Source organism: Gilbertella persicaria, assembly GCF_025201335.1.
Source record: "Gilbertella persicaria strain CBS 190.32 chromosome Unknown B0P05scaffold_23, whole genome shotgun sequence".
Lineage (NCBI taxonomy): Eukaryota > Fungi > Mucoromycota > Mucoromycetes > Mucorales > Choanephoraceae > Gilbertella > Gilbertella persicaria.
The window spans coordinates 302,035-314,595 of record NW_026251984.1 but is presented as its reverse complement, the minus strand read 5'-3'; the positions used below and the strand labels follow the sequence as shown (position 1 = coordinate 314,595).

Here is a 12,561-nt window from a genome sequence, read left to right as displayed (position 1 = left end):
TTTTTCTTTAACTATAAATATATAAAAGATATCTATCTCTATATATTTATCAGATAACTATACATATGAGAAGCTGGCGAACTTTCACAATCATAGCCATTGTGCTGTTTATTGGACTAAACATAGTTTATTGGAGATCCTATGTGTGTACAGATTCAAGATTTTGTAGAGTAGAGGATGTATGTTAAATACATATATACAACGCTTACTGACATACATGTATAGCTCTCAAAAGAAGATGTACCTGAACACTATCCCCCTTCTCAGCCTCTTCCCCCTCCTCCTCCTCCTCCTCCTCCTCCAGCAGCAGGTTTTCCTCCTCAAGGACCCATTGTTCAACAAGCACCTATTCCTGAAGCACACTTGGAACCACATGTTGGTATCAATCCTCAACCCTTATCTAAGCCTGAAACTCATTATCCTGGTAATGTTATATGCAATCCTGTTTAAAACTCATCATGCTAAATAAACAACACAGATACCCACGTTAAATCCAGCCTAGATCTTGATACAATCGCACCTACTGCTGATAAGGCTACTTATCGTCTAACTCAACAAGGACTCAAGTATGCTAGTCAAGGAGACTTATGGCAATTTGGTGTAGTAAGTTATAATGAGAGAGAGAGAAAATGCTTACTTTTATTAGATTAATACAAAGCCTGATGTCTTGGTTGTGTCCAATACCAACTATCAAGATGTAAATAACCATTATCATCGTGAATTCAGAATCTATACACTCATGAAATGGATTTTACGTGTACATCGTCGTGATGTTGAGAGAAAAGTGCCTCTTGTCATGGTGGATGCTGGTAAAAAAAAAAAAATACATAGACAATTTGAAGTAGCATGAAGCTTATGTATGATTATTAGGTTCTAACCATGGTCTCTTTTCTCTCGTGGCCGGTGCAAGTGGTGCACACACAATTGCTTTTGAACCACAAACTCATTTACGAAGTAAGTTAAAAAAAGATACTAAAAAAGAACTACTTTTTAATCTAAAAATAGGCATCATTAATATGGCAAGTCGTTTAAATCAATTGGCTGAGAGAATTAGAGTCCTTCCATTTGCAGTGTTGGACAAATTCAAAAAATTAGCAATGGAAAAAGTGGAAATCAATGACGGCGGTATCGGTGGACTTTCTTATGACAATCCCAATGCTATGATCACTACACAGACCATTCGCCTTGACGCTTTACCTGCTTTTGATCGTGTGTTTCCCAAGTCTGATAGTGTCAAGAAATCACTCAAGATTGATACCAGTCGTCGCAAAGACAAGACGATCATGGAGCCTGAAGACTTGGGCATTCAATATGCAGATGAAATCAATCGCGCTGTAGACAATGAGACTGCCGAAATCACAGAATCCATGTTGTTCCGTCAACCTATTCATTTTCTCAAGATTGATGTAGAAGGATTTGAGTTGCCTGCTTTACGATCTGCTGCTGCTTTGTTTGAACAAGGTCTTGTTGAAAACACTGTCTTGGAGTTCGGTCCCCCTTCTCGTTGGGATGTTACTGTGCCTGGTGCCTCAAGAATGCCACTTGATGAGGTTCGTAAACAGACTTTGAAAGAAGCCAAAGCTATTTTACACCGTGCTGTTGATGAATGGGACTTGGATATTCAATTATTACCTGCTGAAGGATGGGAAAAGATGGTACGCTTTATGTTGGACCATGGGGTTGATGAAAGTAAGGGTGATGAGACCAAGAACAAAGTGGTTCGTAAATTGCTTGCTTGGGATTTTGATAATTTACCTCAAGACAATGATGAATTTGAAAAGGAACTTGAAGCAAAGAGCAATCTTGTCACAGAATTCATTCGACTCCCACCTCATCTAATTGATGCTTACTTGGAAAGCTGCCAATCCATTGGTGAAATGTATTTATGGTTTACAAAGAAAGACTCTTCAAGTCCTGTCTTGCAAAAAGTGATTTAATATTAGAATAGTTTTTTTTCGTTGTTATTGTTATTATTGAAATAGAGATCCTATTTTTTACTATATGGTTTCACTGTTTGTAATAAAGTAGGATAACTGTCTATGTCTGCTGTGTCGATCTTTATATTCTTAAGCTGAAAAAAATAGATTGATATTCAAGATGTATACAAAGTCAGACTTACCTCGGCACCGACTTGCTCTACATCCAAATACAACTGCAACCGAATCTTATCTTCGTCTGACAGCTGTCCTTTTGTATTCTTTGACTTTTTAAGAGATTCTTCTGATTTGTTCAAGTTGGACAACAAGTCATTGACTGTAGCAGCATATTCTTGAATAATCAAGTCTACTATAGATTTGATCCACAATGGATCTACTTCTTTGTTGGCAGTGTTTCGATATATTTGTATGAGCTCATGTACTGGATTGAAGAGTTTTGGTATAAAATAAGACGGTTCTTTAGGTTCTGACTTGTTCGAATGTCGGTATTGGTTCGTCATGCTTTTCACCAATTTTAAGTTTTCTGCATTCGTTAGACTAATTCTATTTGTGATACTTGTGGTTATTTTGGACTCCACATCTTCCTCCAAATAGCTCAACGCGTCTTCTATGCTTTCTATAATAGAGTTTAGTTTAGTAAGGAGGGATAAAGACTCTATCATATACCTTTGAACAAGGGCAAGTCTTGTATATTAGAAGGTAGTTTAGGTAAAATGAGGCTGTTTGTCTGGACCTTAATCTTGCTTGTCAGACTATTAATGTCATGCCTCAGAATGATAAGAAACTCAGTTGATTCACTTGCCGTTTTAGTAATGGTAGCACTAGTCTAGAATGATCAAATTAATAAACAAATAAAATGAGAAAATGATAGTACCTTTTCTGAGTTCAAGTAATCAATCATTCCCAATGCCCATCCATTGTATCGCTTGATCAACTGTAGCGTCAATTTCCAAAAGCGATGAGATAGACCATACAAAAACACTTGATCTGACCAGCATTGCCCAACAGCATTCAGAATGGCATTAGTGCCTGCTAAAATAGCATTATCTAAAGAAACGCTGTTGAGAGAGACAATTCTTCTAGCAATCATTATATTACCTGTGGATTTTTGCATGACCAAGCCTTGATTGACATCACCCAATACATGTTCAACATCTTTAATAATTTCTCGGAATCGAAGCTGGAAATAAACAGGTAGCTGCCATCGTTTCAAAAACTCTGTATAACTAGGATGATTACGAAGACATAATAAAGATCGCTTAGAGCTACATAAGCCTTCTAGGCTGGAGATAAAAGATATTGTGGCTGAATAGTTCTGTTGTCTATGGCTTAATAAAAGAAGCAGTTTGAATTAAGTTTTGTTACCTTGTGAAAAATGTCTGTTTGTCCAGCAGCAAAGATACTTTTGCATTCCTTATTGATTTTCTCTGTTGTCTCTAACCACAGTGTATTGACTAGAATATCATAGTTTGATCCCTTCAGGGTCTTTTGAACAATGTCTGAGATGGGTTGCAAGTCTGTAGATGCAAATGTCAAAATGCGCTGATACATGGTAGTCAAAGGATAATCATGCAATGTAGGAGATCCATAATTACGTGCACCTTCAACTGCTTTGGGTGTAATGATTTTAGCTAGAGCAGGACGCACAAATGTCTCGCGAATGATTTTTTCAGCAATAGTTGCTTGGTCAATCAGCGCATACGTTCTAAGACATTGTACTAATGATTGTTTGGTTGCTTTAGTGACTTCTCCCAATCGAATCTGATTGAGTGCTGCTGAAAGTGCTTTTGATAATTTATGTTCGAGTGTGTCTTTGATCCGAGTGATTCGCCATTCGTTTTCTGTCACAAAAGCTAAATGTTTTCCTCGACGCACTAGATGTTGCATTTGGTTGTATTCAATGGCTACTCGCTCTATTTGTTTACCAAGACTAATGGATATAAATAAAGTCAACGGTTGATGTCTCTTTACCTGTCGTCTACAATCACTGCTTCATCCTGACCTAAAACTGGTTTTACAGTATCTGTATTGATACCTAATAGATCTTCAACTTTGGTAACTGATTCATGGATATTCAACAGCAATTTGAGAACAGCCTTTTTTTTTTTTAAGCATACTTTTACATGTAGAGTAGAATACATACTTTTTTATCGCGAAGTTGTGCTCGAGTTTGTAGTTTTGTCTCCAGAGATTGAATAACACTTTGAAAGTGATCTCGCACTTGCTATACACTGGTTGGATTGACACATACAAAACGAACGACTTACTTGAACCTGACTTTCCATGCTGGATAGAGGAGTCTTTAAGTCATTAATTTCTCTATCCACGCCTTTCAGATCTGTCGACAAGTTGATAAAATCTTGATAGTCTCGATTGATAAGTTCAACAAGCTCAGATTTGAGTAACTTCAAGTGAGTGTTGAGTTCTGTCTTCATGCGCTCAAGACCCAGATGGCGTCTACTCGAAAGGAACGTGTCGGGATCGAATTCTTGAGCAGTAAAAGCTGAGCGTTCAACTGCATTACTAGGCAAAGGTTGGACAGAGTTGATCAGCTTTTCGTTCTCGTCTTCATCATCACTAAAACTAAAGACGTTTTTTCTTGTTCCCATATTTATTGCTGAACAGACGAAAAAGTGTAGATAGACGCGTTGAATCCGTCGCCACTTTAATTAGACTTGGGATACGAGTATTACCTTTTGGTTGAGTAGTCATTTTGGTCCAAATCAACTCCAAAGGTACCATGGATGTTGGTAAACATGATCTGTAGGCAGTTTGAGCATTCATGGGTGTATAAACAGGGCCTATACTACCTTTATATGCCGAGGAAAAAAGAAAAAGATTTGCAGGAATAGCTGTCTTTTTTGCACTGTTGAAGGAATTTTCTGCCTAGTTGTCTCTGCTACATAAATAAGCAATGTACCACTCCATTACTTATCCATGCAAAATGACCTGCTAAAAGAACACTCAATCTAGAGGGATAAAAAAAGGGAATGCTTGCTTATGAAAGATGTCAAAACGTTGAGGAAATGCACTTCAACTTTATGATGTATGATATATAAAGAATGATCTTTAGTACAAGCATCAAATATGGTACACATTCTCACATATAATTACATGCTTACAACTCCAAGTTCAATTACTCACTTTCTCTATAGTGAAAGATACTTCCAGCTTAAAAGACACAATATCATTAACATGATTTAATAAAATCAATGACATGTAGTCTTGAGAGAAGCCTATATCATTCACTTACACTTATACACCTGATTCTCAGCACTTCTTTATGTTGAGACTTGTCTTTTAGGCTATCTCTATGGTTGGTATAGAATAAAAAGTCAAATTGTACGAAAGCAAAGACTTAAATTGAGGAGGGATTCCAGGCATCAGGTTTCTTATGCATCTTCCCTTTTTTCTGTTAGGGATCACCCCCCCCCTTATCAGACATGTTTAGACTGAAATTCGCAGAATACTGGATAGAGACGAGATGGTTTATACAACTGTGGCTAGAGAGGGGACAGTCCTAAACAAATACAAAACGTATTAATGGCGAATACTCTGTCCACTTCAAAAAGAAGCATAAATGTATAGATTTCTACAATACAGCTGCTATTAGTTTTTTAGTGTCTCTACTCTTTCCATTTTGTTGTCTTAGTACAAATAAATCCTTTGTCTTTAGATGTACTTGATAAATTACTAGTTTCTTTGTGTGATGAATAATAAAAAATATGTGTATTATAAAATAACTACAGTTACTTCTTTTTCTTTAAGAGATTGCATACGCATACAAAAGTGTTTTTGGAGTGGATGAAGTGCTCTCTAGCCACTCCCTCTCTATCCGGTACTCTGCGAATTTCGGTTTGAACATGTCCGATAGGGAGTGGTGCATAAGAAGCCTGTTTGTTAGTTTGCTTTACAGCAATCAAAGGGCAAAGATTGTCAATGGGCTTGAGTCTTTTCCAACTGATATTTACATACAAGTATCGAGAGCAATTACGATTGAAGAGTTCATTGGTAACCATAAGGCAAAGATGGAATGTATATATTTTGTAAACCAGTTTATGTTATGAATTATTGTACAACTATAACAGTTGACAGCCTTTATCTTCTATACATCAAAACATATACAAATATGTTCTCGGATTTTAACAATATTGAATCTTGCATAATTCCTCGAAATCAGAAAGTTTCAATAAAGAAGTCGTGATGTCAATGTTGCATTTTTTCTTTCTCATCAAATTAAAGCTGGACAATTTCTTTTTAGAGTACTCAAACCAAGCAACACTTGTTATAGAAAATGGAATATTTTGATATCACTACCTTTGGAACTGAAAGTCTAATCAATTGAATCAGGTTGATGCCAACAGTCAGTTTGTTATTCAATGTGTTTCTTCATGTGATGAAGTGATCAAGTAAATATTCCACGAAAACTTTCTGAAAACAACACCAGGCTACTCTATTTGAAGTCTACAAGTATTTCAGTGTTGATATGCTTGATTGAAAAGGAAAATGATTATGTGCGTAAATGTTACTGCAAATATCTGATTGGCTTACGTCGCGTCTTAGAAAATGCACACGACATTTTTTTTTTCTTTTCATATTCTTTTCTTTTTCTTTATCATGGATCCACTTAACGATATCCGCCGCAACACATACAAGGAACGTAGTCGTTTCAAACCCGAAGAAATCCGACGTCGACGCGAAAATGCTCAAGTCGAGATTCGTAAACAAAAGAAAGAAGAAAATTTGGCTAAACGAAGAAACTTTAACGCTCAAGAACTCGCAGAAGATTCAGACGATGATTTTGATATGGCTGCTCAAGATGCACAGGTAAAACAAAGGTTAATGAGACGCGTATACTTATTCAATTTACTTAGCTTATGACCAACTTACCTATCATGGTCCAACATATCTATAGCAATGACCCTGAATCACAACTAGCAGCTACAGCTCAGTTTAGAAAACTATTGTCTAAAGAAAAGAACCCTCCTATCAAAGAAGTGATTCATTGTGGTGTTGTGCCTCGTTTTGTTGAATTTCTTCGATCTGAAAATAGTCAAATTCAGGTAAAGAAAAAGAGAGAGAGAGAGAGAGAGAGAGAGAGAGGCTATCATGTATTCACAAGTTGGATTTTTTTTTTTTTTTTTTTTGTAGTTTGAAGCTGCTTGGGCATTAACCAATATTGCTTCTGGATCTGCAGATCAAACAGAGACTGTTATTCAAGCAGGTGCTGTCCCTTTCTTTATTGAGCTCTTAAGTAGTCCTGTCTTGGATGTGAAAGAACAAGTAAGTCGTTTATCGTAAAGATGTTTATTGATTGAATGTTAGGCTGTTTGGGCTCTTGGTAATATTGCAGGTGATAGCCCTCAATGTCGTGACTATGTATTGGAACAAGGTGCACTTCCTCCTTTACTAGCCATCTTTGAAGAAAACTCAAAACTGTCCATGGTGCGCAATGCTACCTGGACATTATCTAACTTTTGTCGAGGCAAGAATCCTCAACCTGACTGGCGATTGGTAAAGAGATACACATTGATTTCATCGCACTGAACTCGCTCTAGATTTCTCCTGCTTTAGGCATTCTATCCAAACTGATTCACTCGACAGACGAAGAAGTCTTGATCGACACTTGTTGGGCCATTTCGTATTTATCGGATGGTAACAATGAACGCATTCAAGCTGTGATTGAATCGGGTGTGGTCAGTCGCCTTGTCGACCTATTAAGCCATTCAGCCACGACTGTCCAAACACCCGCTTTACGTTCGGTGGGTAACATTGTGACAGGTGATGATTCTCAAACCCAACTGGTCATTAACTGTGGTGCTCTTTCTGCTCTCTTGAACTTGTTGGGTAGTGCCAAAGACACGATTCGTAAAGAGACTTGTTGGACTCTCTCAAACATCACAGCAGGCAACACGCAACAAATCCAAGCGATTATTGACCATGGACTTGTGGGTCCCTTGATTCAGGTGTTGACACATGGTGATTTCAAGAGCAAGCGAGAAGCCTGTTGGGCTATCTGCAATGCTACCTCGGGCGGACTCAACAAGCCAGACCAAATTAAGTATTTAGTGGCTGAAGGATGTATTCGACCCTTGTGTCAAATATTGACCCTCAAGGACAATAAGATCTTGATGGTTGCCTTGGATGGTCTAGACAATATCCTCAAAGTAGGCGAAATGGAAAAGATGAATACGATGGATGGCTTAAATCCTTATGGACTGTTGATTGAGGAATGTGGTGGTGTTGAATTGATTCATGCCTTACAACACCATGAAAATATCGACATTTATAAAAAGTCATATCAATTGATTGATAAATACTTTAGTGAAGAAGATCCAGTTGATGCTGAAATCATGCCTGATGCTCAAGGTCAATTTACGTTCCACCAAGAAGAAACACCTCAGGGTGGTTTTCACTTTTAAAAATAAAATAAAATAAAAAAATTTTAACCTCTTTTTTTTTTTTTGTTGTTGTTAGTTATTTTATCATGTCTTTATTGTTAACAAAGACTTGTGAATATGCCATTTTGATTAGTTTACAACAAGGTAGAAAAAAAAATTATTAAACAAAATAGACTAACTTTGATGCAGGACGCCATTTTAAAGGGGAGACCATCAAGATTGAAACAGAACTCGACTTGAAATTACCACCTTCTATTGATGACTTGATACCCCAAAAGACCAGTATAACAACACCCCCTACTAAAATAGACCCAGAAGGCAACTGTAGTTTCAATATTTCACTTGTGTATTATGTCTCATTCAAACAACTGACTCGATTAAGAAAGTTAAATGCCACAATCACACTCAAGGTACAACTCGACCATCACCAAACTGAACTCAAGTTGTCCATGTCCGATGCAAAAGAAGTCGTACCTCAGTCAGGCCATAAATTAGATCAAATCTACAAATTTGTGTCTGATAAAGGTAGTTGGTGTACACTGGCTGATAAACAACAATTAAAAGTAGGCTTATTCTATGTTGCCATGCCAGACACAAATACCATTGTGGCCAATACACCCTCAATGCAACTCAGGTCACCACCACCTACACCCATGATACCATCTACCAACAAAAAGAAAAAAAAGACCATGTCGAGTATTTTAGGTGCAAACAACAAGAAGAAAAAGACAAAAGAACCACCTGTGCTTAGGAGAACAACTTCCTCTTTAGTCGATCTGAATATTGAAGAATTAGCAGACGCATTGAAAAAGGTCAATTTGTTTCAACCCACACCATCTCCATCTCTTTCTTTACAACAACAATCCTATCATCAGATTGGTAAAGGATCTTCACAGTACACTTTTTATTTTCGTATCATGTATGCAGATCATATCAAGTCTGTCTTGAAAGATTCACCTAAACGACTCAAGAAACCTTTTATCAGCTATACTTTCTTGACTCACTATACACTGGTGCCTGCTGCTTCTATCTCCACATCCTCCCTGACACACATCAAATCATGCTATCAATTCAGAGGCCATTTAGTAGACATTCAGGATTGGTTAGATGATCAAGATCATCTTGTGCTAGATTATGTCTTGATGGACAAATGGTCCAAGCAGACCATGGGTAAATCACATGTATCCTTAAAGGGCATTGCATTCACTACACCCTCAGATAGATCTTGTCCAGTCTATAATCAAGACAAAGAGATATTGGCTACCATCACTGTCAGAATCAGACTGGTGAGTGGATGGCATACAGAAGAAGCATTTGGTGAAGATATCCGTAAACGATCCAATCAAGAAGAATCCTTGCTATCCCCTACCATGGTAGATGCATGGGATATGTTACCCAACAAAAGACATCATTCCCAGTCCAGTGTACCTACTCTCTTGACCAGTTCTACATCTACTCAAAGTTCGCGTGTACCACCCTCTATTCATCTTGTCAGGCCCACAAGTGAAAAAAGACGAAAAACCCATGTAAATAATAAGTACCATCATAATATTTAATTGTAGTTATGACAAGATAAAATATGTTCTGCTTGTCCAACAATATCCTGTAGTGAATGTGTGAGTTTAGACAACAAGGCTGTCTGTTCTGGAGATACTCTTCTCCTTAGTCTTTCAAGCCGAGTCATGGCATGATCAAACTCTTGCAAATCTTGATAAGGGTTCTGTCTATAGTCATATAATGGATCAAATCGTTTTAGACTGGGTAATTGTGGTGGTGGTGGTGGTGGTGGTGGTGGTGTTCGAGGAGGAGGAGGAGGAGGAGGAGGTAATCGATAAGACAAAGTGTGGGTAGACATGGTATTTTCACTTTGACTACGACGGTATTCTTGAAATGCTGTAGCTCGCTTAGGCACAATATAATCTTCAATAGGTGGTACAATAGCCTGTAAAACAGGTGTTGGTTCTTCTTGTTCTTGTTGTTCTTCAGATTCAGATTCAGATTCAAGTTCATCTTGTTCTTCATGCTCTTCACCTGTCACAATGATACGCTTCCTTCTTTTGATCACACTACGCTTCATACTGACAGGACGATGAACATGGTGTAATTTATAATAGAGCCCACATGCGTTACAGATCGTATTGCCTTGTTCATCCCTTCGCCATAAAGGTGTAGTGGTTGTTCGACAATTAGCACAGATCAAAGCTGTATTTCGATTGACTTGATGTTGATTGAATGCAGGGCAACCCTCACAAGAAGGAGATCCACCTGTGCCATTACATTGACCATTACCTGGACAAGTACCCATCCTCGGTGTTGATGGCACTTGTTCTTGTTGTTGTTGCTGCTGCTGCTTTTTAAAATTTCGCTTCATAGAAGGTGGGCGTAATGTGTTCCGTGCTTTAAGATAAAGACCACACGCGTTACAGATAGTATCGCCATTAGGTGCTCTTCTCCAAAGAGGTGTTGTTGTTGTACCACAATTAGAACATATCGTAGCTGATACTTGGTTATTCTTTCTATCGTGTGTACTCATAAAGAAAAAAAAATAACAATTAATTTAAAAATTTGATGAAATTTTGATTGTAGATTTTGTATTATAAAAAAAAAAGTGACTTTATTTACAGTGGATATGCCATTCTACATAATCATCAAACAAGACAGGCCCTAAAGAAGAAGAAGGGAATCAATAAGATAGGTTATTGCTAAAGGGCTTACATGAAGAAGTACAGTCATATTGAGAAAGATCTTCAGGAACAGCCTTACAGAAATCTAGCAAACTAGACCATTGATCCTTATTGATCACTTTGACAGGTTTCTTTTCCTAAAACCTATGTTATGCAAATCTAGATGATGATGATGATTTTCTTACCTGAAGAAATTGAATAAAAGAATGAATAATAGGGTATTTTGGTGTCAACAATAGATTCCATAAGGCAATGGCAGTCTAATAAACAATTAATTGTCTTCAATGTTAGTATCACTTACTTCTACATCCATGCTCTTTTGTCCTGATGATTTAACATGATTGAATGAAAAGAGATAGAGTTGTCTAAATTGATCTGGATCATCTAAACTGATTTCCCATGCTTTAAGCAATTTCTTGAATTCATCAGGTGTAGTGATACTATAGACATAAGTAAAATTAGAAATACAAGCGTATGCTTTACTTGTAAGTCGCCATGGCTTGCATGAATTCTTGTTGTGTCATGTATCCCATTCTTTTTGAATTTATTTTCCATCCTACAACAAGAGGAACAACCTGGATCATAAGTTGTTTGTCGCATGAAATCAACTTACACTTTCTAAATCTACACCTAAATCAGTAAAAAACTGTTGACAGCCATCAGGTGAAATCATATCTCGAGTATCTGGATCTGCATATCTATCAAACCATGTTTGACGTGTTTCTTTCTCTTTGTTGGCCTAAAGGGAAATGAATACACTTGATGGCTGTATTGTTCATTTACCTTATGAACTCTATAGGAATATGAGTTAGTCCATCCCATGGCTTGTGCTATCAACTTACTCTTGTTTTCTTTTCTGTACTTTTACTTTTTTAGGTACTAAGACTTCAGAAGACATCGTGGCTGCTTTACGTTTAGGTGGCATGATACAATAGTAAAAAAAAAAAAAAAAAAAAAAAAAAAAAAAGAAGAGAGACTTCCCATAGAGAAAAGAAGGAAGCGCGTCACGTCATTTTTTCACTGTTTTTAAAAAACAAACACGGTAGATGCATAATCAGCTATGCTTCTCTTTCTCTGTGTACAGATTGTGTTGTTGACCCTAGGATCAACCAAGGCAACTACATGGCTATTGAACGACTATCAGCCACCTTCTTTTTTGGAATATAAACATATTTATTACATACCTCATCTTTTGTTTTCTTTCACATTGAGTAGTTCATTAGGTTTGTTCTTGTTGGTCTTTTGTGACATCATTCAACTGTCTTCCAATACGTAGGTATCCGTACAAACTACCAAATAGCTCATGTTGATAGAACAAGATCTTATTATTGGCAATGGCATCTCCATCTACTCTTGTTACTTACTATTGTCATCCTACCTTGGTTTCAACTGTATACATTCTTTCATGTCACAAGAGGCAAGTACATGCACCATGGTTATTTTTCTAATGAACCTTGATTAGCCTGGCGAAAGAAATCATCTGTTGTGTTCTCTACTTTGTTATGGTCTATGTATCTTGGTCTGTTTTATTCACTGGAT

General features: G+C 37.2%; 8 protein-coding genes across 8 annotated transcripts; 4 read left to right on the top strand and 4 right to left on the bottom strand.

The window, feature by feature from the left end:
- Positions 1-5: 5 nt before the first annotated feature.
- On the top strand, positions 6-1,108 carry B0P05DRAFT_492360 (uncharacterized protein). The gene is made up of 4 exons (XM_051575343.1): positions 6-179; positions 226-424; positions 479-809; positions 871-1,108. Exons 1-3 carry the CDS (start codon positions 66-68, stop codon positions 649-651), a joined length of 486 nt encoding a protein of 161 aa, XP_051434259.1. The 5' UTR covers positions 6-65; the 3' UTR covers positions 652-809; positions 871-1,108.
- On the top strand, positions 594-2,015 carry B0P05DRAFT_128679 (uncharacterized protein). The gene is made up of 4 exons (XM_051573013.1): positions 594-603; positions 659-809; positions 871-954; positions 1,006-2,015. Exons 2-4 carry the CDS (start codon positions 740-742, stop codon positions 1,935-1,937), a joined length of 1,086 nt encoding a protein of 361 aa, XP_051434258.1. The 5' UTR covers positions 594-603; positions 659-739; the 3' UTR covers positions 1,938-2,015.
- B0P05DRAFT_587816 (oligomeric golgi complex component, COG2-domain-containing protein) lies at positions 1,988-4,546 on the bottom strand (the record flags this gene model as incomplete). Its single annotated transcript, XM_051582616.1, has 9 exons — positions 1,988-2,071; positions 2,120-2,553; positions 2,604-2,763; positions 2,812-2,984; positions 3,036-3,252; positions 3,303-3,867; positions 3,909-4,033; positions 4,081-4,161; positions 4,205-4,546. 9 exons carry the CDS (start codon positions 4,544-4,546, stop codon positions 1,988-1,990), a joined length of 2,181 nt encoding a protein of 726 aa, XP_051434257.1.
- Positions 4,547-6,554: 2,008 nt separating this feature from the next.
- On the top strand, positions 6,555-8,359 carry B0P05DRAFT_471282 (armadillo-type protein; the record flags this gene model as incomplete). Its single annotated transcript, XM_051574607.1, has 5 exons — positions 6,555-6,764; positions 6,812-7,000; positions 7,089-7,220; positions 7,263-7,451; positions 7,496-8,359. The coding sequence occupies 5 exons, from the start codon at positions 6,555-6,557 to the stop codon at positions 8,357-8,359; spliced, it is 1,584 nt and encodes a 527-aa protein (XP_051434256.1).
- A 44-nt stretch (positions 8,360-8,403) lies between these two features.
- On the top strand, positions 8,404-10,233 carry B0P05DRAFT_544690 (uncharacterized protein). The gene is made up of 2 exons (XM_051578561.1): positions 8,404-8,482; positions 8,528-10,233. The coding sequence occupies exons 1-2, from the start codon at positions 8,425-8,427 to the stop codon at positions 9,892-9,894; spliced, it is 1,425 nt and encodes a 474-aa protein (XP_051434255.1). The 5' UTR covers positions 8,404-8,424; the 3' UTR covers positions 9,895-10,233.
- A 149-nt stretch (positions 10,234-10,382) lies between these two features.
- On the bottom strand, positions 10,383-10,541 carry B0P05DRAFT_437480 (uncharacterized protein; the record flags this gene model as incomplete). Its single annotated transcript, XM_051573721.1, has 1 exon — positions 10,383-10,541. A coding segment is annotated over one exon (159 nt), but the record flags the coding sequence as incomplete, so codon positions are not given.
- Positions 10,542-10,712: 171 nt separating this feature from the next.
- On the bottom strand, positions 10,713-10,871 carry B0P05DRAFT_471545 (GATA zinc finger-domain-containing protein; the record flags this gene model as incomplete). Its single annotated transcript, XM_051574625.1, has 1 exon — positions 10,713-10,871. A coding segment is annotated over one exon (159 nt), but the record flags the coding sequence as incomplete, so codon positions are not given.
- Positions 10,872-10,920: 49 nt separating this feature from the next.
- On the bottom strand, positions 10,921-11,955 carry B0P05DRAFT_544683 (Cullin binding-domain-containing protein). The gene is made up of 8 exons (XM_051578560.1): positions 11,865-11,955; positions 11,806-11,815; positions 11,636-11,761; positions 11,506-11,597; positions 11,324-11,462; positions 11,208-11,282; positions 11,054-11,159; positions 10,921-11,002 (listed from the first exon to the last, which is right to left on the bottom strand). Exons 1-8 carry the CDS (start codon positions 11,945-11,947, stop codon positions 10,953-10,955), a joined length of 681 nt encoding a protein of 226 aa, XP_051434252.1. The 5' UTR covers positions 11,948-11,955; the 3' UTR covers positions 10,921-10,952.
- Positions 11,956-12,561: the final 606 nt, after the last annotated feature.